The sequence below is a fragment of the Chiloscyllium plagiosum genome, unplaced genomic scaffold, assembly GCF_037043375.1.
Source record: "Chiloscyllium plagiosum isolate Xiang-an unplaced genomic scaffold, Cpla_swu_hap1 HiC_scaffold_31, whole genome shotgun sequence".
Classification (NCBI taxonomy): domain Eukaryota; kingdom Metazoa; phylum Chordata; class Chondrichthyes; order Orectolobiformes; family Hemiscylliidae; genus Chiloscyllium; species Chiloscyllium plagiosum.
Window position 1 is genome coordinate 20,777,955 of NW_028270169.1, and position 27,594 is coordinate 20,805,548.

Sequence of the window (27,594 nt, forward strand, 5' to 3'; positions counted from 1 at the left end):
AATGCACAGTGCCATTGTGCAAGAAACCCAGTATTTGCATTTCCAACAGCTTTTGTTAAATATTAGGGACATGTTTGATCTGCACCTGGCCTTCCATACGTATGAATTGGGAGCAGAAGTCGGTCATTGCAACCCTCGAGCCTGCTCCACCCCATTCAGAAAGATCACTGGTGATCTGGCTCTGTTTTGAATTCCACACTTCCATCAACACACCCCTTGGGAGAGAAAAAGGGCTGTGGTTCCCTTGCCTAGCAAGGATTTATCTGCCTCTGCAAACATATAATGAAGCTACTTCCACCACATTCTGAGGCAGCATGTTTCATAGTCCTTTTTGAAATAGATGCAGCATATCTGCTTGAGATGTGATGTTTTAAATGCTGTGTTGACTGCTGTGGTGTAGTACTAGTGTCTAATCTCTGAACCAAGAAGCCTGGTTCAAGTCCCACCTAATCCAAAGGTATTTAACATCTCTGAGCAGGCTGATTGGGAAATATCTTTAAGTGCGGTGTCAATTTGGTTTATATGTCTGTAGTTGTGATCAAGAGTAGTTTACATAACTTGAAGAAAGACTTCGACAAAAATAAATAGCTAGTTTCCACCTGGACTGGGCGGGGCTGGTATGCAGAAGGACACTGCGTGACTGCAGTTGCGTTTATTTGCAATACTGCATACATCACGTGTGGAAAGCAGATCACCACCTCTTACTTCATTTGCCAGATCCATGTTTACAAGATTAGCAATGAGCATCGCAGGTATGCTTAGGCATGATTTCTTTCTGTTAAAAGCAAATGTCAGGTCACTGTGAGATACATCTTAATTGCCTTTCTAAAAGTCTCCCCTGGTTATTCTAGAATTGATGTTGTTCAGTAACTTTTCTTGTAGCGGTTTAATTCTTAACTTAGAAGTGTTGCAGTTTTAGATTTACATATATCTGCAGATTGGGATGAAGAACAACAAAATTATCCAAAGTGAAATGCAGATATTTTAAAACTGTTGGTAATCAAATATATTGCTTATGTATTTGTAATCCATGTCTGTTTTGTGAAATTGCCCTCAATCAGGAGTATCATCTGAATTTTTAGTATCTTCCAATTTGGAATATACATTAGCTGTGGTTCATAAAAATGAACATTGTTATAAATTTATTATCTGAGAAAATCGTGTTCAAGTTGCCTTGTAGCCCTGCTGTAACCATGTATGGGTGTAGTTCCCTGAGGTAGTGACCAATAAATATCATCATATAATTTTTTTTAGACCATAAGTATTATCTGACTTTCAAAAAGTTTTCTCCTTTTAAGCAGTTTTTCTAAATTTGTGATGAAATGTCTCTAAATCCGAGCTGTCGTTATCATACATTGCTGTTACTAAGAAAGTCTGTTGTAAACCTATTTAAAAATCGACTTCGTTCTCAACTGCCCAAGTGTCTTCACAGTAGTGCACACAGTAATTTTAATTTACAACTTGTTGTTTGCCAGTCTCTTAGCTGTCTCTTCGTATGCCATATATAGTAGGCATTCAGCACGAAAAATCCCATATGCAGTCTTCCTGTTCTGCAGTAATTCCAATTAAATAGTTAGAAGCAAAGTCAATCGTTGTTGTAATGAAATTTCTAAAAACACCTTTTTTTAATGCAAAAGGGCTTGTCCATCACCACCACCAGGGCATTCTGTCAGTGCTGCTATGTAGCTTAGATGCACAGACTGACTCCATTCAACTGCTGACTTAAATAGAATCATACAGCACGGAAAGAGAACCTTTGGTCCAACTCTTCTGCACTGACCAGATATCCCAGTCTGACCTTTCCCATTTGCCAGCATTTGGCCCATATCCCTCATAACCTTCCTATTAATCATAGAATCCCTGCAGTGTGGACACGGACCATTCGGCCTTTCAAGTCCACAAAGATCCTGTAACCCTGCATTTCCCTTGGCTAATCAAACTAACATCCACATCCCTGGACACGAGCAATTTAGCAAGGCCAATCCACCTAGCCTGCACACCTCTGGACTGTGGACAGCAACCAGAGCACCTGGAGGAAACCCGTGCAGACAAGGAGAGAATGTGTAAACTCCACACAGATAATCACACTGTGTGGCAGCAGTGCTAACCACTGAGCCACATTGTTGCCCCATTCATATAACTATCCAGATGCCTTTTAAATGTACTAGCCTCCACTACTTCCTCTGGCAGCTCATTCTATTACAAGCAACACTCTTGGCGTGAAAAAGGTGCCCCTCGGGCTTTTCCCCTCTCACCTTAAACTTATTCCTTCTAGTTTTGCGCTCTGCATCTCAGGAAACAGACCTTGGCTACTCACCCTATCCATTGCCCCTCATGATTTTATAAACCACTACAAGGTCACCCCTCAGCCTCCGACAACCTTTTCTCAGAGTCATAGAGATGCACAGTACAGAATCAGACCCTTCGCTCCAACTCGTCCATGCCAACCAGATTCCTAAATTAATCTCGTCCCATTTGCCAGCACTTGGTCTGTATCCCTCTACACCCTATCCAGGTACCATTTTAAATGTCATAATTGGACCAGCCTCCACCACTTTTCAGTCAGCTTATTCCATGCGTCACCTTTGTGTGAAAACGTTGCCCCTTAGGTTCCTTTTAAATCTTTCCCCCCCTCACCCTAAACCGATGCCTTTTAATTCTGGAATCCCCCACCCCAGGGAAAAGACTTCTTCTATTTATCCTTTCTATGCCCCTCATGATTTTATAAACCTCAATAAGGTCACGCCTCAGCCTCCGACGCTCCAGAGAAAACAGCCCAGCCTATTCAGCCTCTCCCTGTAGCTCAAACCCTCCAATCCTGGCAACATCCTTGTAAATCATTTTTGAATTCTTTCAAGTTTCACAACATCCTTCCAATAGGAGGGGGACCAAAATTGCAAACAATATTCCAAAATGACCTAATCAATGTCTTGCACAGCTGCAACATGACCTCCCAACTCCAGTACTCAATGCTCTGACTAATAAAGAAAAGCATACTAAAAGCCACCTTCACTATGCTATCTACCTGAGACTCCAATTTCAAGGAACTGGGAACCCGCACTCCAAGGTCTCTGTTCAGCAACACACCCTAGGACCTTACCATGAAGTGTATAAGTGCTGCCCTGGTTTGTCTTTTCCAAAATGCAGCACCTTGCAATTATCTAAATTAAACTCCGTCTGCCATTCTTCGGCCCATTGGCCCTTCTGATCAAGATCCCGTTGTACTCTGAGGTAACCTTTGCTGTCCATTACACTTCCAATTTTGGTGTCATCTGCAGACATACTAACTATACTTCTTATGCTCACATCCAAATCATTTATATAAATGATGAAAAGCAGTAGACACAGCAGCAATCCTTGTGACACACCCAATGGTCACAGGCCTCCAGTCTGAAAAGAAACCCTCCACCACCACCCGCTGTCTTCTACCTTTGAGCCAGTTTTGTATCCAAATGGCTAGTTCTCCCTGTATTCCATGTGACCTAACCTTGCTAACCACGAGGAACCTTGTCGAACACCTTAAGTCCATATAGGTCATGTCCACCACTCTACCCTCATCAGTTTTCTTTATTACTTTTTCAAAAAAAGCAATTAAGTTAGTGAGACATGATTTTTCCAAGCACAAAGCCATGTTGACTATCCCTAATCAGTCCTTGCCTTTCCAAATACATGTAAATCCTGTCCCTCAGGATTCCATCCAACAGCTTGTCCACCACCCTTGTCAGGCTTACTGGTCTATAGTTCCCTGGCTTGTCCTGACCATCTTTCTTAAATAGTGACATCACATTAGCCAACCTCCAGTCTTCCTGCACCTCACCTGTGACTATCAGTGATCCAAATATCTCAGCAAGAGGCCTAGCAATCACTTCCCTAGCTTTCCATAGAGTTCTAGGGTACACCTGATAAGGTCTTGGGGATTTATCCACCTTTATGCATTTTAAGACATCCAGCACTATCACCTCTGTAATATGGACATTTTTTCAAGATGTCACCATCTATTTCCCCACATTCCGTAACTTCCATGTCCTTCTCCATCATAAACAGTGATGTAAAATGCTCGTTTAGTATCTTCCCCATCTTGTCTGGTTCCACGTATAGGTTGCCTTGCTGATCTTTGAGTGGTCCTATTCTCTCCCTAGTTACCCTTTTGTCCTTAAAATATTTATAAAATCTCTTTGGGTTCTTCTTAACTCTGTTTGCCAAAACTATCTTGTGGCCTTTTTGCCCTCCTGATTTCCCTCCTAAGTATACTCCTACAGCCTTTACTCTCTTGTAAGGATTCACTCAATCTCTGCTGTCTATACCTGACATATGCTTCCTTCTTTCTCTTAGCCAAACCATCAATTTCTCTATTCATCCTGCATTCCCTACACCTAGCCCTTTACCCTAACAGGAACATACTGTCTCTGGACCCTGGTTATCTCATTTCTGAAGGCTTCCCATTTTCCAGCCGTCCCTTTACCTATAAACATCTGCCCCCAATCAACTTTTGAAAGTTCTGGCCTTCCATCAATTTAGAACTTTAACTTTTAGATCCTGTCTATCCTTTTCCATCACTATTTTAAATCTAATAGAATTATGGTTGCTGGCCCCAAAATGCTCCTCCACTTGCACCTCAGTCACTTGCCCTGATGTATTTCCCAAGAGTAGGTCAAGTTTTGCACCTTCTCTAATAGGTGCATCCACATACTGAATCAGAAAGTTTTCTAGTACACACTGAACAGATTCATTTCCATCTCAACCCTTAACACTATGGCAGTCCCAGTCTATGTTTGGAAAGTTAAAATCCCCTAGCATAACCACACAATTATTGTTACAGATAACTGTGATCTCTTTACAAACTTGTTTCTCAATTTCCCACTGACTATGGGAGGGGCTCAAGTACACTCCCAATAATGTGATCGACCCTTTCTTATTTCTCAGTTCCACCCAAATAACTTTTCTGGATGTATTCCTCGGGATATCCTCCTAAGTAACATTATCCCTTATCAAAAACACCACTCCCCCTCTTCTCTTGCACCCCCTTTCTATCCTTCCTTATAGAATTTGTATCCTGAAACATTAAGCTGCCAGCCCTGTCCATCCCTGAGCCACATCTCTGTAAATTGCTATGATATCCCAGTGCCATGTTCCTTACCATGTCCTGAGTTAATCTGCCTTCCCTGTTTGGCCTCTTGCATTGAAATAAGTGCAGTTTAATTCATCAGTCCTACCTCGTCCTCTGCTTTGTTCCTGCTGCTCTGACTGTTTGACTTGCTCCTTTTCCGAACTGTACCAGTCTCGGATTGATGATGAAGGGCTTTTGCCCAAAACATCAATTTTCCTGCTCCTTGGATGCTGCCTGTCCTGCTGTGCTTTTCCAGCACCACACTCTTGACTCTAATCCCCAGCATCTGCAGTACTCACTTTCGCAGATTGATCTCTTTTCTCACTATCTCCCTGGGTCCCACACCCTCACCTTTAATAGTTTAAATTTTCTCAGTTCTAATAATCTCCCTGCCAGTATATTAGTCCCCTTCCAATTCTGGTGCAATCCATCCTTCTGATTCCAGTGATCAAAAAATGTGATCTCCCCTGCACCAGCTCCTTAGCCGCACATTCATCTGCTCTATCCTATTCCTACCCTCACTAGCTTGTAACACCGGGAATAATCCAGATATTACTACTCTTGAGGACTTCTTTTTTAAATTCCTGCCTAACTTTCTATATTCTCCCTTCAGAATCTCATCCTTTTTCTCCCAATGTGTACAATGATCTCCTGCTGGTCCCACTTCCCTTTGACAATATTCTGATTTCTCACTGTCTGCTGCAGAAATGCCTGTCTGTGTCTCTAACTAGAGAGTTCCCTATCACAATCAACTGCTTGTAACCTGTCTTACTCCTCGTTACATTAGAGCCAGCCTCATACTAGAGAATTGGCTGTTCATGCTACATTCTCCTGAGAGTCCATCACCTCCCCACATTTTCCAAAACAGCATACTTGTTTGAGATGGGGACAAACACGGACAATTTCTGCACTACCTGCCTCCCGCACCTACCTATCCTGGTGGTAACCATCTACCTGACTGTGTATCTGCAGTTTTTCTCCCTTCCTATAATTGCCATGTATCCCACCCCCTAGCTCCTAATAATTCCAACCGATCCATGTGATCTGATAGGATTCTCAACCATACACACTTACTGCAGACATAATCATCAATAAATGGAAGTTGAAGGAGCGCTTTTCATATGCTTAACCTTGAGTCTAGATAACTATGCCCTCAGATGTACAAATATTACACCGACCTACAACGTTTTTGAGTGGTAAAATTGCTCTGAATCTTATTTTGATCCTGTGGTATTAAAATTGACCTGGACTCTGATTTCTGAGACGACATTGCTGTTCTATTTTTTTCCACAATTCACCCTTTTTGCTGAGTTTTTATTGCAGGTCCTTTCCTGCATCTGTTCCAAATAGTAATGTTTCTTCATTACTGGTTTACTTATCATTGTAAGATCTTGTTGGCTCATGTGTACTTAAGATTAGATTAAGGAGGTTGAGAGGCAGCTTGTGTGGAACAAAAGTTGCTTGCCTACAAAAACTTATCACAGTGTATTTAGTTGTACTGCTCCAACTACAGAAATATTTGCAGGCTTGTGAGAAAAGCTTTGCTGCTTGTCTGTGAAGAGAAAACCATGCAGGGTAGAAAAGGTACTGGAGCATTAACAATTCAGAGCATCGATCTTAATGTCATAGAGAGAAAAAGGTGCCAGTCAGAAACAGCAACCTAACTTATTCAGACAAGCAAGTACAGTAGTTTTATTGTCAGGTTCTTTTGACACTCTCATTCTAGATATCTAGATATCTCGAAAAGAGTGCATGTTAATAAACTATTAGCAAATTGATTCTGAACTAATGGCATTGTATCTTGGAAGTGCAAGATTATGTCTTTGGACATGTTATTGCTAAAAACACCAGACCTCATCTTTGATAATGCTGTTTTTGTATTACTGCTTTGTTACTGACTTGGGCAGTAAGTGATCACAGCTGTTGATGAAGTGATTGTGATCACTTTTGGAAACTATATTTTCCTGAAAGTTTTCTGTTGTTAAACTAGGGAGATGTTTATCATCTGATTAATCAAGAAACTGAATTAATTAACTTGACAATTTATGAAATTTGAAGCATCTCCAATAAATGCAGATCTTGCATTCAAGTGTTAAGAAACATACTGCTCTGTTAGAATTACTTGCTTTTTTTAAAGAAATAATGTTTTTCCAACATTCTCTTCTATTACTTGGGTACAATTTTTTTAACTTTATCTTCGAGGGCATTTTTGAGGTTTTCGTTTTAATTTTAATTCTCACTAAATCATTAATAGTAATAACATTGTGTTATTATTGACATAGATATTTGGGCTTGCACAGAAGCAGAACTAGAATAATTCATCAATACTCTCAAAAATGTCATTCCTACATTAAACTCAAAGCCATAATGTACACGAAAAACATTTATTTCTTGAACACCAGTATTTAAATTGGCTCAATACAATAGCCATAACTTGCTTTTTTTACAATAACTAATGCCCTCATATACACAAAAAGACTTCACCCTTAGATATGTGGGGGAAAGTTTTCATGCAGAGAGTAGTAGGAGCCTGGAGCATGCTGCCAGAAGAGGTGGTGGAAGCAGGCACATTGGTGACATTTAAGAGGCATCTGGATGGTTATATGAATAGGGAGGGAATAGTGGGATACAGACCAAATAAGGACAGAAAATTTGTTGTTTTTAAATTTAGTTAGGGCATGATGATCCTGAAAGGCCGATGGTCTGTTCCTGTACTGTACTACTTTGTTCTAAACATCCATTCCACAAATTAATGAGGCCATAGTTAATGTATTTCTATATTATAGACATAAAGCAGGAAGGATGAACTAAACAGTTAGTGCCTGTTTTGTTACCTCTCAAATCTCAACCTTAAATTTAAATTGAACAATTGAGAATGTGTTTATTATAATAGCATCTGTTACGTTTTCCCCATGTAGTAGCTCCTAAACATATGTAGCCTTAAACTCAACAATGCATATTTGCTTGCGAGGAATTCACTGCTTTTGTGATTTCAGGTTTTCCTGATTCTTTGTTAGCTGACCATTCCATTGTTGATAGATTTCGATGTATGCTGTCTCCTTTTCAGCCACCCTCTTTTCCCATTCAACTTTGCAGCCTCCCCCTTGCAACATTCCTCTATCCCTTTGCTTGCAGCGTCCCTCCCTCTCTCTCTCTCTTTGTTTCCCCGTCACAATGTTTTCATCCCCTGCCCCACCCTTTCCAAAACCACATTTGCAGCCTCCTCTCTCCTGTATTCTGGACCTCCACCATGGCCTCCCGCCCACTTCCCAGCCTACCCCTGCCTTGCTACCCATTACAGCTGTCTTCCCTGTCGATTTCCATCTCTTCCCTACCTCCCCTGCCAACCCTTGCCTCCTCCTTGTCACCTTGCTTGCCCCTTGCCAAACGTCTCTTCTTGCACCCCCCCACCCCCAACCTGACCCATCCTATTTCCTTTCCATCCTTCTGTCAACACCTGAGCATTGAAGCAGAAGACTAATCATCAAGTTGAACGCTGAAGCCAGCTCACTAGGCCATATGTTCTTCTACTGTTTATTATATAAAATTGTGAAGGTTTTACGAAGATTGCAGAAAAGGTTTACAGCATGGTTCCAGGGTGAAGGACGTCCGTTACTTGGAAAAGTGAGCATAATTCTTCGAGCAGAGAGAGTTGAGGCCTGATTGTATAAAATAATCCAACTCATGTGGGACCTGGGGAGAACAGATAGAGAGAAATTATTCCCAATGGTGGAACGGTCAAGACCAGAGGGCACATCGTTGTCGAGTAACTGACAAAAGTTCCCAAGAAAGCTTGAGAGAAACGTTTACACAAAGTGGTTAGGACCTAGAATGCAGAGTCTGAGAGTGTGATAGAAGCAGATTTCATCATGACTTTCGAAAGGGAGATGGATAAGCAACTGAGGAGGGAAGAAGGGCTACAGTGAAGAAAAGGCTAGGAAATGGAATGGTGTATTCCTGCAGAGAACTGGTGCAAACTCACTGGATGGAATGACCTCCTCTTGGTGCTGTAACCATTCTGATTCTCTAGGAAAAAAAAACTCAAAAGAACTGTTCTGAGAAAGGGGCACTCGACCTGAAAAGTTAAATCTGATTTCACTCCACAGATGCTGCTAGATCTGCTGAGCTTTTCCAGAAAATTCTGTTTCTGATTCTCTAGATGCCCGAGTAGTTTCTCTTTAAACAAGCATGTGCTTGGGCCGAAATGGTTTGGCTGCTCTAAAGCGTTGCCATTCAGTTCCAACTGAGAGTCCTTGATTATTTTTGAGTTTGAATTTCAAAAATCAATTTTGCAGAATTTTTCCATTTTTGGATGTCATTCTTTGAGCAGTTTTCCCATGTGTTGAATGTAAGGACGCTTGCTTGACTGCTGCACTTGGTAGTAAAGATATAGTTTGTAAAGATAGCAAAAGTTGGCTTTTACTTTGGGCAACCAGCTGGATAACTGAAGAGCATGATGTCTGAATGACTGTTTATGTATAAAATGAGGAAAATGCATTGTCAGGACTATACAGTATCGAAGTATGTCTTTTAGCTAAAAGAAATGAATGGCTTCACTGAGTCTTTAAACAAGATTTAAAATTGCAAGGTAGCTATTTGTCAGGCAACCAATAATTGCTTGTTCAGTAACTGGATGATTTACTGCTCAACACTATAAGTTCTTAGTTTTAAAATATGGATACAAATTATTTTTAAAAGCCTATTATTTGAAAAAGATGTTCAACAATTTGAACCAAATACTTAATGTGCCAAAGTAGTGTAAAGATACACAATTCGTCTTATCAGCATTCATTTTCCCCTGCAGCCCTTCTCTTTAATGTTAACTCTTGACCCTCTGACCATGCGGATTTCTGTCCCACCTTAAATCTGTCTCTTCAAGGTCTAAGAACATTATCGATTCCCAAATCCATTCTCCTTTCCTGTGCATGCATTTTTTTTTAAATGCAGAGAACTAGATAAACTCTGAAGTACAGAAATGGCCAACTTGGCTGAGTTTGTCTTTGGCAGTGATTATGTTCCATACCACCTCCCACTCTGATTAACTCTTTGTACCATACAAGCTTTTTTTCTTTACATCAGAAATTGCTGCACATTGTGTGTAAACAGTTTCCACAGCACCAGCATGCTGAGCCACGGCTTCAGAAATACTTGGAAGTGCAGTTTGAGACACTCAGTGGTAAATCTGTGGAGAAGTTCTGATATTTCAAGTCCAAGCACATTAAGCTATTTTCAATATAGTAATGATTTTCAAATGCTATGGACTAAGTTGTATTTTATGGCAAGCTCTACAACCAATATATAATAGAAATTTCTACAGGGAAACTTGGGACAGGCTGACTTTAGATTTTTGGCAGCTGGCAAACATTTACCAGGGAATTCATGACATCATTTATAGCATAAATCATTGTTTTGTAAAGGAAAGACGACAAAATGTCCTTTTGTAGTCTTATAAACTAATAAAAGTTCCTGAGCAAATTGCATATTTTAGTGTAAGATTTTTATCAACAAGAGTGCTTGTTAAATTTCAAGTAACAAAATGAAGCCCCTGGTGTTCCTGGAGAGCATATAATGGAATTATCAGCTATATCAGGAAGATGGACTTGAATGATCTTGTACATGCCATAGACAGCATCAGACAAGTAGTTGGAAAGTTAAGTGCATGTGACATTGACAGTTCATTTCTAAAGTCTTTAGGCATTCAATCCATACTGGGCTACTTTAATGTTTCCGTTTCTAAAATGACTTGCGTAAATTCAAATGGATTTGCTTTATTAAAGACTGAATAAAATCAACAGATATTTCCATCGGAAGATTATTGCTTAAAATGATTGTTTCCTGAGATATTATAAAAACAAAATAATGTGTAAATAGAAACAAATTCATTCTAGGAATGAGGAGTGATGGATGTGAACTCGAATGGAAGGGATTTAAAACAGTTGAGAGTTTGTGGATCCACTTCCAGGGTTAGTGATTGTATGTAATTGTTTTCAATCAAGTTTAGATTGGATAAGTAGGCAAAGATATTGAAGATACGTGGGAACTGGGTAGCAAAGTACATCTGTAACTATTTGCTCATATAGAACATAAACGCCAAAAAGCAGTGATTGTGCCAAACATCCTGTTTTTTATGTAACTTTTGTGTCAACTGAGCAGTTAGCTGAGAAACATAGTTAAATGTAATTAGAGAAGTAATGTCTGTGACATTGTTTACAATTCCTGAGCAGGTATCTCTAACCTTTCAGCTTGCATGAAGCTGAGGCTTATACAACTATCACAATAATACACATCAATGCCTTCCTATAGTAATAACCCCATCTTAATCACATTTTTGGCATGTACTCAATGTGCTCCTTTGCATTATTCTGTCTCCTGGGTTTTTTATTTCACTTTTACTTTCGATTCTGTCTTGCCGAATCTAATTTTTTTTCGTTGTTTTGGAAAACATTTGAGCACTTAATTCATTTATAGCAACTTTCAGGGGCATAATGTTTAGGTGCCAAAGCAAACTCCTTTGTCCCAAAAGCAGCTCCAAAAAATATTTTTGGCTTGTCCTAATATGGAAGTGTAAAGATCATTTGGTCACTTAATAAAATGTGCTATAACCAATATTTTATAATTTACATAATTAAATATAGCAAGGTACTTTATAGCACTTTTGAGCAGAGAGTTTCTGCCGACATTTTTGTGGTTTCCCCTTCTAGGAATATATAAAAAGGGGTTAAAAGAGAACTTCAGCATTAGTCTGTGTATTATTATTAGGCTGCTGTGGAAGCCTTGTTTTGAAAACAGCCAGTCCCTGCACCACAGGTAACAAAAGGAAGAATCTCTCTCTCTTTCTTTCTTATCTCTCTCTCTCTGTCTGTCTGTCTGTCTCTCTCTCTGTCTGTCTGTCTCTCTCTCTGTCTGTCTGTCTCTCTCTCTGTCTGTCTGTCTCTCTCTCTCTCTCTGTGTCTGTGTCTCTCTCTCTCACACCCACTCACCCACTACTCTGCTCTCTGATTTGTATAGCCATTTTTAACTTTATTTTGAAGTCTCTTAATTTGTAATGTGTGTGTTGCTGTGGTATTTTTTCTTGAATCTAGAAATTCAAATCTCACATTTTGTTAATTCATGAAAGCTTGGCTAAATTGGCTCCTTTTGCAACATAAGTTCATTTGCTCTCACAAAGGTATCCACAATGAAAGGAATTCCTTTTTAAAATAACCTTGTTGCAACTAACCAAACAAGTGGGTAAATAAAGAAGGAGACTTATAGTCATACAGCTCAGGCACAGACCCTTTGGTCCAGCTCATCTGTGCTGACCAGACATTCCAATCTGACCTCGTCTCATTTGCCAGCATTTGGCCCATTATCGATAGACAATAGGTGCAGGAATAGGCCATTCTGCCCTTCGAGCCAGCACCATCATGGCTGATCATCCTCAATCAGTATCCTGTTCCCGCCTTATCCCCATAACCCTTGATTCCACTATCCTTAAGAGCTCTATCCAACTCTTTCTTGAAAGTATCCAGAGACTTGACCTCCACAGCCTTCTGGGGCAGAGCATTTCAAACACCCACCAGTCTCTGGGTGAAGAACTTTCTCCTCAACTCTGTTCTAAGTGGCCTACCCCTTATTTTTAAACTGTGTCCTCTGGTTCGGGACTCACCCATCAGCAGAAACATGCTTCCTGCCTCCAGAGTGTCCAATCCTTGAATAATCTTATACATCTCAATCAGATCCCCTCTTAGCCTTCTAAACTCAAGCGTATACAAGCCCAGTCGCTCTTTCAGCATAAGATAGTCCCGCCATTCTGGGAATTGACCTTGTGAACCTACGCTGCACTCCCTCAATAGCCAGAATGTCTTTCCTCAAATTTGAAGACTAAAATTGCGCACAATATTCCAGATGCAGTCTCACCACGGCCCTGTACAGCTGCAGAAGAACCTCTTTGCTTCTATACTCAATTCCTCTTGTTATGAAGGCCAGCATACTATTAGCTTTCTTCACTGTCTGCTGTACCTACATGCTTGCTTTCATTGACTGATGTGCAAGAACACCTAGATCTCGTTGTACTGCCCCTTTACCTAACTTGACTCCATTTAGGTAGTAATCTGCCTTCCTGTTCTTGCCACCAAAGTGGATAACCACACATTTATCCACGTTAAGCTGCATCTGCCATGCATCCGTCCACTCACCTAGCCTGTCCAGGTCACCCTGTATTCTCCTAACATCATTCTCACGTTTCACCCTGCCACCCAGCTTTGTGTCATCAGCAAATTTGCTAATATTACTTTTAATACCTTCATCTATATCATTAATGTACATTGTAAAAAGCTGCGGTCCCAGCACTGATCCCTGCAGCACACCACTAGTCACTGCCTGCCATTCCAAAAGGGAGCCATTTATCACAACTCTTTGTTTCCTGTCAGCTAACCAATTTTCAATCCATGTCAGTATTTTGCCCCTAATACCATGTGCCCTAATTTTGCTCACTAACCTCCTATGTAGGACTTTATCAAAAGCTTTCTGAAAGTCCAGGTACACTACATCCACTGGATCTCCCTTGTCCATCTTCAGAGTTACATCCTCAAAATATTCCAGAAGATTAGTCAACCATAAATCCATGGACTCTGACTTATCCTGTTACTGATATCCAGATGCGTTGTAATTTCGTCCTTTATAATTGATTCCAGCATTTTTCCCACCACTGAGGTCAGACTAACTGGTCTATAATTCTCTCTCCCTCCTTTCTTAAAAAGTGGGACAACATTAGCCACCCTCCAATCCGCAGGAACTGATCCTGAATCTATAGAACATTTGAAAATAATCCCCAACGCATCCACAATTTCTAGAGCCACCTCCTTCAGTACCCTGGGATGTAGACCATCAGGCCCCAGGGACTTATCAGCCTTCAGACATAACAGTCTCTCCAACACCATTTCCTGCCTAATATAAATTCCCTTCAGTTCAGGTCCTTCAGCCACTATTACATCTGGGAGATTGCTCGTGTCTTTCACAGTGAAGACAGATCTAAAGTACCAATTCAACTCTTCTGCCATTTCTTTGATCCCCGTAATAAATTCACCCGTTTCTGTCTTCAAGGGCCAAATTTTAGTCTTAACCATTTTTTTTCTTTTCACATACCTAAAAAAGCCTTTACTATCCTCCTTTATATTTTTGGCCAGTTTACCTTCGTACCTTATTTTTTTCTTTGCGTATTTCCTTTTTAGTTATCCCCTGTTGTTCTTTAAAAGCTTTCCAGTCCTCCGATTTCCCACTCATCTTCGCTATGTTATACTTTTTTCCTTTTGTCTTTATATGGTCCTTAACTTCCCTCGTCAGCCACGGTCACCCCTGCCTCCCCTTAGGATCTTCATTCCTTTTTGGAATGAATTGATCCTGCATCTTCTGCATTATACCCAGAAATACCTGCCATTGTTGCCACTGCCATCCCTGCTAGGGGATTGCACCATTGAACTTTGGCCAGCTCCTCCCTCATAGCTCCATAGTTCCCCTTATTCAACTGAAATATTGTCACTTCCTATATACACACCCAGGTGCCTTTTAAATGTTGTATTTGTACCCGCCTCCACCACTTTCTCTTGCAACTTGTTCCATATATGCACTTCTTTATTCCTCCTCCCCCTGCCCCTAACCTCATGGGATCGTCATAGTTTGAGCTATGTGTCTGGAGCTGTAACAAATTGGGAAACCTTGCCACAAATCTGGACTTAATAAGTGGTAAACAGACAAACTCCTCCTGGGTTTCTGTTATGCAGCTGTATAATCAGTCATCAGGTGTGTATCTTACAGTCCTATCAATTCCTGCCCTTATGTGGGACCTTATCTTTGTTTAGTGTATGTCTATAGTGGAATGACTGACTGTAGAGACTTATTAATAGGAGAAGGAAATGCATTCTACACAAACTCCCACCCCAACCAGCAAATTGCGAAAGGTTTTTAACATTTCTTAGTGTTTTGGAACAGGCGCAGGCAAGCTTTCTCCTCAAACCTTTCCACCATTCAGAAGATCATGGGCGATTTGCAATCTAAATCTTTGTTCTTATTTACCCCATTTCCTTTAATAACTTGGAATAACAAAAATCTATTGGTCTTGGTTTAAAACTTATAGTCGATCAATCAATTGCCATTTGCAGTGTAGAGGTTCAAACATCTAGCATCCTTTGTGCACTGAAGTGTTTCCTCAGTTTACTCCTGAAATAAATGGTTCCAATTTTAGATAGTTTCCTAGTCCTCAATTCTCCAACCAGCGTAAATAGTTTCTGTCCCTTTGCCCCCCTTGATCAAATCACTTCTAACCTTCAAAGTTCCAGAAGCAAAAGTGTAGTTGATGTATAACCTCTTTGCCTCTTTGTAATTTGCCCTTGGAGACCAGATGTCATTCTGGCAAGCCGACAGGCGCTACCTCCAAGGCTAATACATTCTGAAAGCGTGGTACACGTAATAGCTCCACATTACTCCGGGTTTAATCAGGACTTTATATTGTTTGATTTACACTTCTACACGTATTCTAGCCCTCTAGGTGAAAAGATCAGCATTCCATTATCCTTTTTAATTATTTTCTCTACCTGTTTGTGACAATTATATATTTAGACCACCAAGTCTCTTTGGATCACCACGTTTCCAGTTCATTATAATTGATGAAATACATTATTTAATCTTTATTTATGTTCAAAATGAATGACTTCTCATTTAGTTGCCATAAAATCTGTTTGCCCAGTTTTTCCTATTCACTTAATCTACCAGTATTTTTTAACCTCATGCTTCCATCTACATTGCTTATAATGATGCCCACATTTGTATTTCAGTAAAATTTAAATACATAGCTTTCTTTCTCATTTTGGTAAGTTGTAAATGACTTCAAATAGTTGAAGTCCTAACATAGAGTCACGGGTACATAGGTGGAATTGTGATAGTAAAGAACTGATGTAGAGAGCAGTTGGACATATTTTTAGACATAAAGCCATAAGTGCATCACTGTTATGAGTTGTCAAATTGCTTTGTAACTAATTGTGGACATACAGACTAGCTGGTGTCGAGAATTTTCTAGTTTTATCCTCATCAGATTGCTGGTCCCATTGGATTGTAACCAAGGTTAAATTTAGATTGTGAATGTAGAAAGAAAAGTGCCGAGTCTGCATGTTTTGTATGCTGGTGCAGGAGCCGACAGGTAAGTAAAGAGAAAGAAGGATGAAGATTAATTGGAAGAAACTGGAAAAGAGAGCAGCTGTGGGAATACCTAGTGCACTAGTGTGTGTCGCATTTATCAAAGAAACAGACTACAGTGTATATTTTGATTTTCTGTCTGGTCAGCTCAGATATTGCAGCAGGCTAAGCAAGCTATTCTTAGCAATGATCTGGTGTGTTTTCTTTCTTTAGCATCGCTATGGCAACAAAAGAAAATGTGACATCACAACGAGGAATGCTGAAGTCTATACAAAGCAAAGTGAACTCCTTGGCCAGTATCCTTTTCAAACATTTTGTTTTAATTTCTTCCACTTTGTGTCAAGGTAACAATAAATTAGAAGGTAACTATGATGGGACGGGCTAGTGGGTTGGACTACTACACCTCCCATCCTACCTCCTATAAAAACGCTATCCCTTACTCCCAATTCCTCCTCCGCATCTGCTCTCAGAAGGACCAATTCCACCAAAGTGCATCCCAGATGGCCGCCTCCTTCAAGGACTGCAATTTCCCCTCCCACGTGGTCTATGATGCCCTTCAGCACAACACCTCCACTTCCTGCAGCTACACCTTTGAACTCACCCTTCCAATCGCAACAAGGACAGAACCCCCTCTGGTCCTCACCTTCCACCTACCAACCTCCAGATACAATGAGGAGAAAGTGAGGTCTGCAGATGCTGGAGATCAGAGCTGAAAATGTGTTGCTGGAAAAGCGCAGCAGGTCAGGCAGCATCCAGGGAACAGGAGAATCGACGTTTTGGGCATAAGCCCTTCTTCAGGAATGAGGAAAGTTTGTCCAGCAGGCTAAGATAAAAGGTAGGGAGGAGGGACTTGGGGGAGGGGCGTCGGAAATGTGGTAGGTGGAAAGAGGTCAAGGTGAGGGTGATAGGTCAGACTGGGGTGGGGGCGGAGAGGTCAGGAAGAAGATTGCAGATTAGGAAGGCAGTGCTGAATTCGATGGATTTGACTGAGACAAGGTGGGGGGAGGGGAAATGAGGAAACTGGTGAAATCCGAGTTCATCCCTTGTGGTTGGAGGGTTCCGAGGCGGAAGATGAGGCGCTCTTCCTCTAACCGTCGTGTTGTTGTGATCTGGCGATGGAGGAGTCCAAAGACCTGCATAGCCTTGGTGGAGTGGGAGGGGTAGTTGAAGTGTTGAGCCACAGGGTGGTTGGGTTGGTTGGTCCGGGTGTCCCAGAGGTGTTCTCTGAAACGCTCCGCAAGTAGGCGGCCTGTCTCCCCAATATAGAGGAGGCCATATCGGGTGCAGAGGATGCAATAGATGATGTGTGTGGAGGTGCAGGTGAATCTGTGGCGGATATGGAAGTTTCCTTTGGGGTCTTGGAGGGAGGTGAGGGGGGAGGTGTGGGCGCAAGTCTTGCACCTCCTGCGGTTGCAGGGGAAGGTACCGGGAGTGGAGGCTGGGTTGGTGGGGGGTGTGGATCTGACGAGGGAGTCACTGAGGGAGTGGTCTTTACGGAATGCTGATAGGGGAGGGGAGGGAAATATATCCTTGGTGGTGGGGTCCGTTTGGAGGTGGCGGAAATGACGGCGGATGATGCGCTGTACATGGAGATTAGTGGGATGGTAGGTGAGGACCAGTGGGATTCTGTCCTGGTGGCGGTTGGAGGGGCGGGGCTCAAGGGCGGAGGAGCGGGAAGTGGAAGAGATGCGGTGGAGGGCATAGTTGACCAGGTTGGGGGGGAAATTGCGGGCCTTGAAGAAGGAGGCCATCAGGGTTGTACGTTTTTGGAACTGGTCCTCCTGGGAGCAGATACAATGCACCATCCTCCACCATTTCCGCCACTTATTAACTGACCCCACCACCAGAGAGATATTTCTCTCCCCACCCCTATCTGCATTCTGCAGGGACCATTTCCTCTGCGACCCCCTTGTTAGGTTCATGCCCCCCACTAACACCCCAACGAACCCACCCTCCCCTCCTCCCCCCACCCACCCCTGACCTCCATCCAAGGCCCCAAAGGATCCTTCCACATCCAGCACAGATTTTCTTGCACATCCGAATACCTCATCTCTGGCGTCTGTTACTCCCAATGTGGTCTCCTCTACAGTGGGGAGACAGGATGCCAACTTACAGAATGTTTCAAAGAACATCTCTGGGACACATGCACTAAACAACCCCACCACCATGTGGTCAAACACTTCAACTCCCCCTCTCCCACTCCGCCAAGGACACGTAATTCCTGGGCTGCCTCCACTGCCAGCTTCTAGTCACCCGAAGCCTGGAGGAAGGAACCTCATCTTCCACCTTGGGACCCTCCAACCACATGGGATCAATGTCGATTTCACCAGTTTCCTCATCTCCTCTCCCCCCATCTTCTCCCAGATCTGACCTGCCTGACCTGCTGTGCTTTTCCAGCACCACACATTTTGACTCTGATTGCCAGCATCTACAGTCCTCACTTTCTCCTAGTGGACTTGTCAGTCTATCCAGAATTTCTTAGGTGGAAGACTAGTGTGTTGTAAAGTTTGTTAAGCTGTCTTCCACAGCATAGCTGTGATATATCAAACTGCGAAACAGTTCAGTTGATACAGTAACTAATTTGGTTGAACGTAGAGAACTACATAAAATTTAATGCAAAGTATTGAACTTTCAGGAAAAGTTGGAGTAGATGGTTCACAAAGTACCAGTTTTCACAGAAAAATATGTAAAACATAACTTTTAAAGAATGTAGCAACTAATCATTTTACACGGCAGTTTTCCAGTGTTTGAATACTATAATTATTCTAGCAATGATGCAAAGGTTTTCTTTAGATTTTTATCTATAGTCAATCCATTGTTCATTCGTCTCACAACATTTCACTCAGCGTAAATGCGAACTAACATTGTGTTTATTTTACTGAGTTAATAAGTAAATTAGAGACTTGGACTAATAATCGGAAAATGAGATTTGGGAAACTATGGCATTTGGGGAATTTAAATTCAATTAAATAAAACTGAAATGAAAAGTGACCATCAGTAATGGTTTTTCTGAAACTACTGGGTTATTCAAAAAAGACAGTTAGTTCATCAATGCCTTTTGGAGGAAAAAAATCTGCCATCCTTGCCTAGTCTGGCTGATATGTATCTTCAAACTTGCAACAACATGATGGGCTCTTTACCTATTCTGTGTTGTTTAGAGGGCAGTTATGTTGTTAGAAACTCAGACTGGCAGGATCAGGAGAAATTTGTTGAGTGAAAGAAGCTTGAGCAATTGCTATTGAATGAGCAGGGTTACCACACAATTTCTGTAGGTTAGACCTTAACATAAAAATCTAGGGTTGGAGCCGTAGGAATGTTCTCACCTTCTGAAAGCTGCAGCTGGTCTCCAGTCATCTTAAATTGTTAATGCACTTAATCATGATGCACATTTTAGAGTGAGCAGTGAAAGTAGCTCTAGCTTCAAATAAGTTGCAATGGGTTCTAGGCAAAGGTAAATGTAAAATCAACTTGTGCATTATCCATCCAGTTTATCCAATAAAATGAATTTTTGAGCCTTACAGAAGAGAACCTTACAGCACAGTACACATTCTTTGGCCCTTGATGTTGCGCCGACCTGTGCAACCAATCTGAAGCCCATCCAATCTGCACTATTCCATTCTCATCCATATGTTTATCCAATAACCATTTAAATGCCCTTAAAGTTGGCGAGTCTACTACTGTTTCAGCAGCCATGAGAGGGAGCAGTAATGTTTGCTATTCAGCCTATGATCATGATAAGTTAGCTAACCTCTGGTGAGATGCCAATAGGAAAATATCCAGTTCACCTCAATGCTCATTATCAGAAAGATATAAACAAGCCAGGATTCCCTCTTCTGGCCCTATGGAAGAATCAGAATAAAGCATTAGGTAAGGATATTTTGGATGTGACCCTCCTTCAGTCAAATAAACATCTAGTCCCACATCTGAAGTGCAGTCAGTCAGAGAATTCTTGATATCCATGGAGCTATATCTCAACGAGGAATCTGGTACTTTAGAAAATAACAGAAAACAGGGTTGGGTGGCTAAAGCTCCTTGTTTTGTGTCAAGATGTTTTTCTAATGAATTGAAAACACAATTATTTCAGATTCTTTAACAACAATTCCAGACCGATTTCCTGCCATTAACAACCTGGTTCAGAGGATAAATTTGAGAAAACGCAGGGACACGTTAATCTTGGGAGGTGTTATTGGTATTTGTACTATCCTATTACTACTGTATGCTTTTCACTGATAATGCATCTCCATAAGATTTCTCTGCAGCTGCAAAGCACTGGGGAGAGACTGGTGGGGAACTTGTGGACCTGCATATATTGACTGGATTGAGTATGATGGATCTAGGTTACACTGGAATACTTTAAAAGAGATTCCTGCAGGCTACAGTTGTGTGATTGGTTTATGATAAAATGTTAAACCTCAGATTTTTAATTAATTATGCTCTTGGAATATATAATTTTGAAACATAGCTCATTACATTTTGTGAAAGGATGCTTTAGAATGCAATCTGTTAACACTTCCTTCGCCATCTCAATTATCCAGATTGAAAGTTACTATATCATTTCTGAGCAATTACATAGACCAATTTAGAAGAAAAAAACTGTTCTTTGAATCATCCATCTTGATGCAAGTGTATTTTCAAGAGCATATACAATGTGTACATAAAATTACTTTCATACACTATGGTCCTGCAGAACATTTGTGTATCTGTATGCTGTGTAAGTCATGGTTTTGCTCCTTTTGATGGCTTTGCATGTCCATTGTCTGCTCTCTCACCCAGATGAATGCAAAAGCCAAATTTTCTGAATACTGGAAATCTGAAATAAAAACACAAAATGCAGCAACACTTAGATCCAGCAGCATGTGCAGAGAGGAAAACAAAAGTAGAATCAGGTGGATGACTTTTAGTCAGAGCCAGTTTCAGTGAATAGTTGCAGGCTGAAACATCAGCTCTGTTTCTCACTTCAAGATGTTGCCAGAGCACTTTCTGGTTTACTCAGATGAATGGGTTAAATTCAACTGATTTGGTTGCAGAGCAGCCATTGCCAAGACCAAGGAGCAAATACCAAACTTACCCATTCTCATGGAAGAGAAAACAAAAGCAAGATTTTTAAAAATATATATCTAGACATCCATTCAGTCATAAACTTTCAGTTGTTTATCCAGTATCCCAAAGCTTTATTAATATGGCAAACTTTCACATAGTTGTCATGCGTTCATGTACTATGCTTATTTATATCAACTCACTCTGTGCCATTGGTAAACTTTGGTAATGTATTAAAATAAGCTTATGAAACCACATCCCACATAAACCAAGTAATTTCAACCCTCTTTTTAAAACACATGGGTGTAATATATTGACACATTTGGGTATTACTACAAAAAATACTATTGCCAAAGCCTATGTTTCAAAACAAATGTAAAATATTAGAACATCTGTACTGAAAACCCGCACCACAGTGAATGGAGAAAATTTGTTTTAGGTTTTGTTTTCAGATATTTGCATTAAGGCTGGGATTTGCCCTTGATCCCATTATGTGTTTGAATCGCTATACATTTACTCACAAACCACTAACTGTGGCCTCCTTAATGACTTCCAGAGAATATAACAAACTGTCAGTTTCAATTCCTCAGATTGAGGTAACCAATACAAATGTTATGGTTTGGAATTCATGCAGGTACAAAACTTAATGCTTGGAAATATGAATCATTCCAGTAGTGTGTTCAGAAAGAAATAACACTTTTTTTTTGTACATTTCACTGTTTTTGGATACAGGCTATGATCTATTTGTCTTGGCATCTTTGATGAATTAACTTGACACTCTGGCAAGCAAGAGTTGACTGGCTAACTGGATCATTTGAATTCATATTGTTCAGTTGCTTAGTTGGATTTTTGTTTACCATACAGTTGAGTTAATCCATAAAGAAGGTGCAGTTCTGCCGTAAGATCGAGCTCTCACAGCCGCTGTATTTGTTTATCTTTTCAAAGCTTTTGGTGTCAAAGATCTATTTGTTTTTCAGGATTCCCTCCCCCACCCACCCATCCACCCACCCACCTCCATCCTTCCTCTACTGCCCTTCATCTTCCTCTCCCTCATTTGCTTCTCCAAATGCTTCTGGAAATTTTGTTAATGTAGATTTTAATAATCTTGTAAGATAATTTTTTTCTCCACCAATGTGTATTTTCTGCATTGTACAGAGGAGCTCTGACTGTGTATGTAATTTGTTAATAAATTAGAATCCTACGTGATCCTGTTTGCTGGTGTATTGCAATTATATGTAAGAACCTGAAATTACTATTTGATTCAAATGGAGCTTCATAGTCATGTTGATGACTGCAATAACTTGTTCTTTTCAGAAAATTCAATATAACTTTCAGCTGCTATGTCTCAATCTCTAGGTTTGCTGCTCAAGAAAAAAACTTATTCCAGGTAGTCTGTATTTCTTTGGGTCTGTGTTTGAACGTGCATCATAAACCCAGAATATGTTCCATGGAGCCTAGTCTGCTACTGTGGTCAGTTTACCACAGTATTTATTAAAATCAAGCTAAGCAATGTTGTTGGTCATTTTAATTGGTTTTGGAATAACTCTGACTCCAAACTCAGTATTTCTATTTAGTTTTGATCATTTCTCCTCTGAACAAGATTTAAACTCTCTCTACCTCTTTTCTCAAGGCATTTTGCACTTTGATCCATTTTATTGCATGTCAAATTTTATGGTTGGCACGGTGGCTCAGTGGTTAGCACTGCTGCCTCACAGCACCAGGGTCCTGGGTTCAATTCCTGCCTGTCTGTGTGGAGTTTGCACATTCTCCCTGTGTCTGCTCCGGTTTCCTCCCACAATCCAAAGATGTGCACGTCAGGTGAATTGGCCATGCTAAATTGCCCAAAGTGTTTGGTGTGTTAGTCAGGGGTAAATTTAGGATAGGGGAATGGGTTTGGATGGGTTTCTCTTTGGAGAGGCAGTGTGGACTTGTTGGGCCAAAGGGCCTGTTTCCACACTGTAGAGAATCTAATCTAATAACTGATCCTTGGAAAATTTTCTGAAGATTTACTTGTGTTAAGGAGATCGAGGATGAATGTAGTCAAACAAAATACACTGGTAAATGAAGGATGGCATTCAAATCCATTGTTCCTCTGTCTGGTCTCTTTTTAATGTATGGATTTTCCCAAATTCCTTAGCCTCATGGATTTTAACAGTATCTTTTAATCTGCATGCCATCTTCCTCCAGCTATGAAGGTGTGTAGCTAATTCCAAAAGATGCAGACTCGGACCCAGTAGCAGCTCACACGGGGTGCCTTTTCTGTTGTATAATTTTTCTGAGGAAGATTGAAATATTCAGTTGTAATGAATAACGTAACTAAATTATCAGAGCATTACTCTATCTGAAATCCCATTTGCTCATAAAATCTATTACTGGATATAGTTTCCCAAAAATTATTCCTACCCTTCTTCACTGTCCATTTTCCATTGTGACGTCACAGCAACCTCATCTGTAGCTTCCTGGATCCTGCTCAGAGGAAGGATATTGATGGCAGAAGAGAAATTGTGATTAATGATTGCAGTCATTTGAAATTGTTGAATAATTTTGAATTAAACAGGCAAGCGGAAAGTGTTAACCAGAAAAACAAATTAATCTGAAGAAAAGAGTAATGAAGATTGGAGAAATGGTAACAAACCATGTCTCATTCAGTAGCTTGAGCAGCAGCTTTAAGCCAATTTTTCAAACCAATGTTAAAAGCTTGACTGATAGTAAACTGCAGCTGAAAGGGGAAATTTACCTCAGTTGAGATTAGCATTTATAGGTATTTGTCCATATTTTAAAAAAAATTATTCCTGGCAGAACTGAGATCTATTGCTGCATAAATTCTGTTTCGGTCATGTGTTGCCTGGAGAGCATCATTTAAGTTTTCTTGCTTTAAAAGAGAAGGAATTACAGCTAATGGCAGCAAGGAGATAAATTATATGTGAGCCATACAGATATTACAAAGAAATATATTAACTAACAATTAAAAGACATTTTTTCTTTCAAAAGCTTGAATTTTGAAACTTAAATATTTAACTGCAATTATTGAGAGGCACAAATTAAAGAGTACTGGCCCTGTACGTCTGTCTGTAGTATTTGCTGAGTCCCAGTTATGAAACAAAGTCACTCACATCTCTGGTACCTGTTAAGAGTCCAAAGAGAAATGTTCTTTGATGTCAGTCAAACTCTTGGCATCACTTTCAAAGTTATCTGTGGCTCAGCACTGATATATGGAAATGCCACACTAGTCAACAGGAGGTGAAGGTATACTATTCTGGCAGACTGTGGGGGAAAGCCACATTTCACTTGAGTACATCATGTCGGTAAATGGAAAATTTAAAATGCACCAGTCTTCATCAGTACCATCTCTCACCCTGAAACCTTTTCCTATTTCTTCACTACATGACATGTTCAGTCTGAATGCAAGTCCATTTTTAAAAAAGGACATAATTGATGGTGCAGTTTCCAAGAAGTTGGCATTTCTTGTTGCCTTAAATAGAAATATATAGGAGAAAAGTCTCTCTCTTCAGGAGAATGCCAATTGTTGCAGAAGTAACCAGCTTTGACAAAGAAATTTGCCAAAAGTTACATTTCCAACCAGTAACACGAAATGGAATTTGGATTTTTTTAAAAATAAGTCCAGCTGTTGACTAATTTTATTGTTTTAATGTGTGCCCTGTATTTTTGTTTACCCAATAAATAATTTATCTGAGTAAAACGTGTCAAAGCCAAACTTGTATCTTGTGCATGCTGCAATATGCAAGAAAAAAGATTATTTGGTGTTTCTCTCCATTTCTTTTGAAATCAACGAGAAGCCAGGAGCATTAAATGCAATGGAATGCTGTTGATTTAAATCTGCCATTTGCTTTTAGTACAGTCTGTTGCTGATTATAATGCTAAAGCTGTAGGACTTCATTTGTTATATGCTATTTATTAAGCTACGCTGCAGTAGTTAAATATTTAGGAATTTATTCAAATGTTCTTTTCACCAAGGGATTATGTTTAATAAACTGGCTTTATACAAAAGCAGAAGTTACTCGAGAAAAAAATTATATAATTAACGTGTTAACTGCATTGAAGTTTATCTGTCGTATTATATTTTCAGGGAATTGAAGCTTAACCACAATAGAATTTAGCAAATGTTTGGTTTATCAACGATATTGTGTAATAAAACGTGTTCCAAGCAATCAATTTGTTTTTAGCATTTATGTAAACCTATACTTATGTAAACCTGTTGCAATAATTATACTTTTTTTTTTGAAAGAAAAGGTTATTTTTCTTCATTTGCCTATTCACATCTATCTTCACACCATACCAAAGCAGGAGAGCAGGTCAGTTTGAGAGCCTTATCTCAACACTAGGTTTGACATATGTCATTTTGAGACAATACACTGCACTCAGGATTTTATTTGTAACTTTAATGAGGAGTTGTCCCATTGGTGAGGCAGGAATGGAAACCTGAGTGAAGAACTTCAAATAGATTTGAGCAGCAGTAACACCATTTTTGTGGTCTCGAAAGAGGTTGGAGATGACTTGAGAGTTGTTTGAACATGAGGGTTAACAGTGATTTGAAAACAAAGGAGTGAAGGTAGAGTCAAACATGGGGAGCATCGGAGCTGCCAGTGACTAAATGCTGTGGTGAGATGAGTATATCAAACTTGACATTAAAGGAATAGCTGATCAAATTGTCAATTGCAGAAATGTGTGAATGGTGAGCCAGTACTTTTTAATTGTCCTGTTCAGATTAGTTTGACACCCCTTTTGAGGCAAATGAGGCCTGATTTCAAACCTGGCCCAAAGGTGGGGACTGTACCATAGACCCCCTTTGGCAGAGAGAGTAAGAAAATATGTTTGGTGACCAGGATAAAATAGAATGAGCATTTACTAGGAAACATGTAAAGCTCTTATTTACTTCCAAGTATACGTATGTAAAAGGAGAGTAGCTAAAGTAAGGATTGGTTCTTTTACAGATGGAGGCATGAGAAACTACCTTTGGAGGTGAAGTAATGTGAGTCTTCATAATAGACACAAATCAAATGAAAAATAGGGAATAAGCAAGGGACTAATAAAAATGGTGAATGCAAGGTAATAATCAACGAACGTATTCAAGAAACTTACGGTACTAAAGTCCGATTTATCCTCCGAATTCTGGCCAACTTCCTACAGTAAGGTGGCCTCAGTGGTAGTTGGACACGGTTCATTCTTCAAAACTCCCCAGATTTTAGAACTAATGCAACGGGTTAGCAGTAAGCAGAGATTGCTAGCATCTCAATTCTAAAAAAGAAGGTAAGAGAAAGTTGGGCAACTAGTTGGCCCAATCATGGTAAAATGCTGGTGTCTTTTGTTTTTAAACAGTCTCAATCACTCGCTTAGCCAATCCTAACTTGATCAAAGTCAATATGGTTTTACAAAAGAGGAAGTATTAGGTATTGTAAAGTATGTACCTGTAGTGCATGCAAACGTCTTCAATTTTTTTCAGAGTAGACTTCCAAACTTACCTTTGTATACTCTATTGTCAGGCAGGAATGACAGGCTTCATTTTGCAATCGCGCCCCCATTGGTATAATTGAAGACCCTTGTGAACTAAGACAATATTCTGTCGCTCATTGGTGTATAGTGTAGGATATTGTAGAAAATGCCAGTTATTAATCATAAGGAGTTACCTGTAAAATGAAATCTGAGCCCTATGATTAGCTGTATCTGTGTTAAATTATATTTGCTTGTGAATTTAAATTTTTATTTTTCAAGAAATGGTTAATAGCTTCTGTACATTGTTTCCCAGTTTTAATTATAACATTCAGTTTGAAATTTGTGGTGACAAAATTGCATTATGAAAATTGTATTGCTGCCATCTTGCAAAAACAAAACTCAATTTCCTTGTTTAAGATTACAGCTCATGTTTTTCTCTTTGTATCTGATTCCATTATCTTTAACATTTAGGATAATGTGTTTAGAAAAACTATCTATTGTAATGCAACCTAATTTCTAGCAGTTAATGAGCACTTCTGAAGATGTACTCAAGTACATCTGTTATGAGGCTTTCTCTTTCTACATTTTTTCTTTGCGTACTGCATATTGTATAAAAACGTAGAGCTGAATGCTTCTAAAGAACAACAAATGCTGGCCTTGCCACGAACATTTGCCTTCTGTGTACAAGGAAGACAAAACAGGAATGTACAATGCAAAGAATTGAGACAAAATGAGATTTGAAAACATGAAAATGGGAAGTCATGTTTTTAGAAAATAAATGCTCATTTTCAAATACTTATCCCAACAATTTTGAGAGTTCTCAATAACAT

The 27,594-nt window shown here is 40.0% G+C and overlaps 1 protein-coding gene across 3 annotated transcripts in view; it reads left to right on the top strand.

Annotated features, from left to right (window-relative positions):
• The window catches only part of gosr1 (golgi SNAP receptor complex member 1), a 98,221-nt gene extending 75,702 nt beyond the window's left edge, over positions 1-22,519 (top strand). For all 3 annotated transcript variants that reach the window (XM_043718400.2, XM_043718399.2, XM_043718401.2), the window contains exons 8-9: positions 16,490-16,572; positions 20,382-22,519. In XM_043718400.2, the coding sequence (XP_043574335.1) occupies positions 16,490-16,572; positions 20,382-20,506 (208 nt within the window). In that variant the 3' untranslated portion in view covers positions 20,507-22,519. The remainder of the gene's footprint in view (positions 1-16,489; positions 16,573-20,381) is intronic.
• Positions 22,520-27,594: the final 5,075 nt, after the last annotated feature.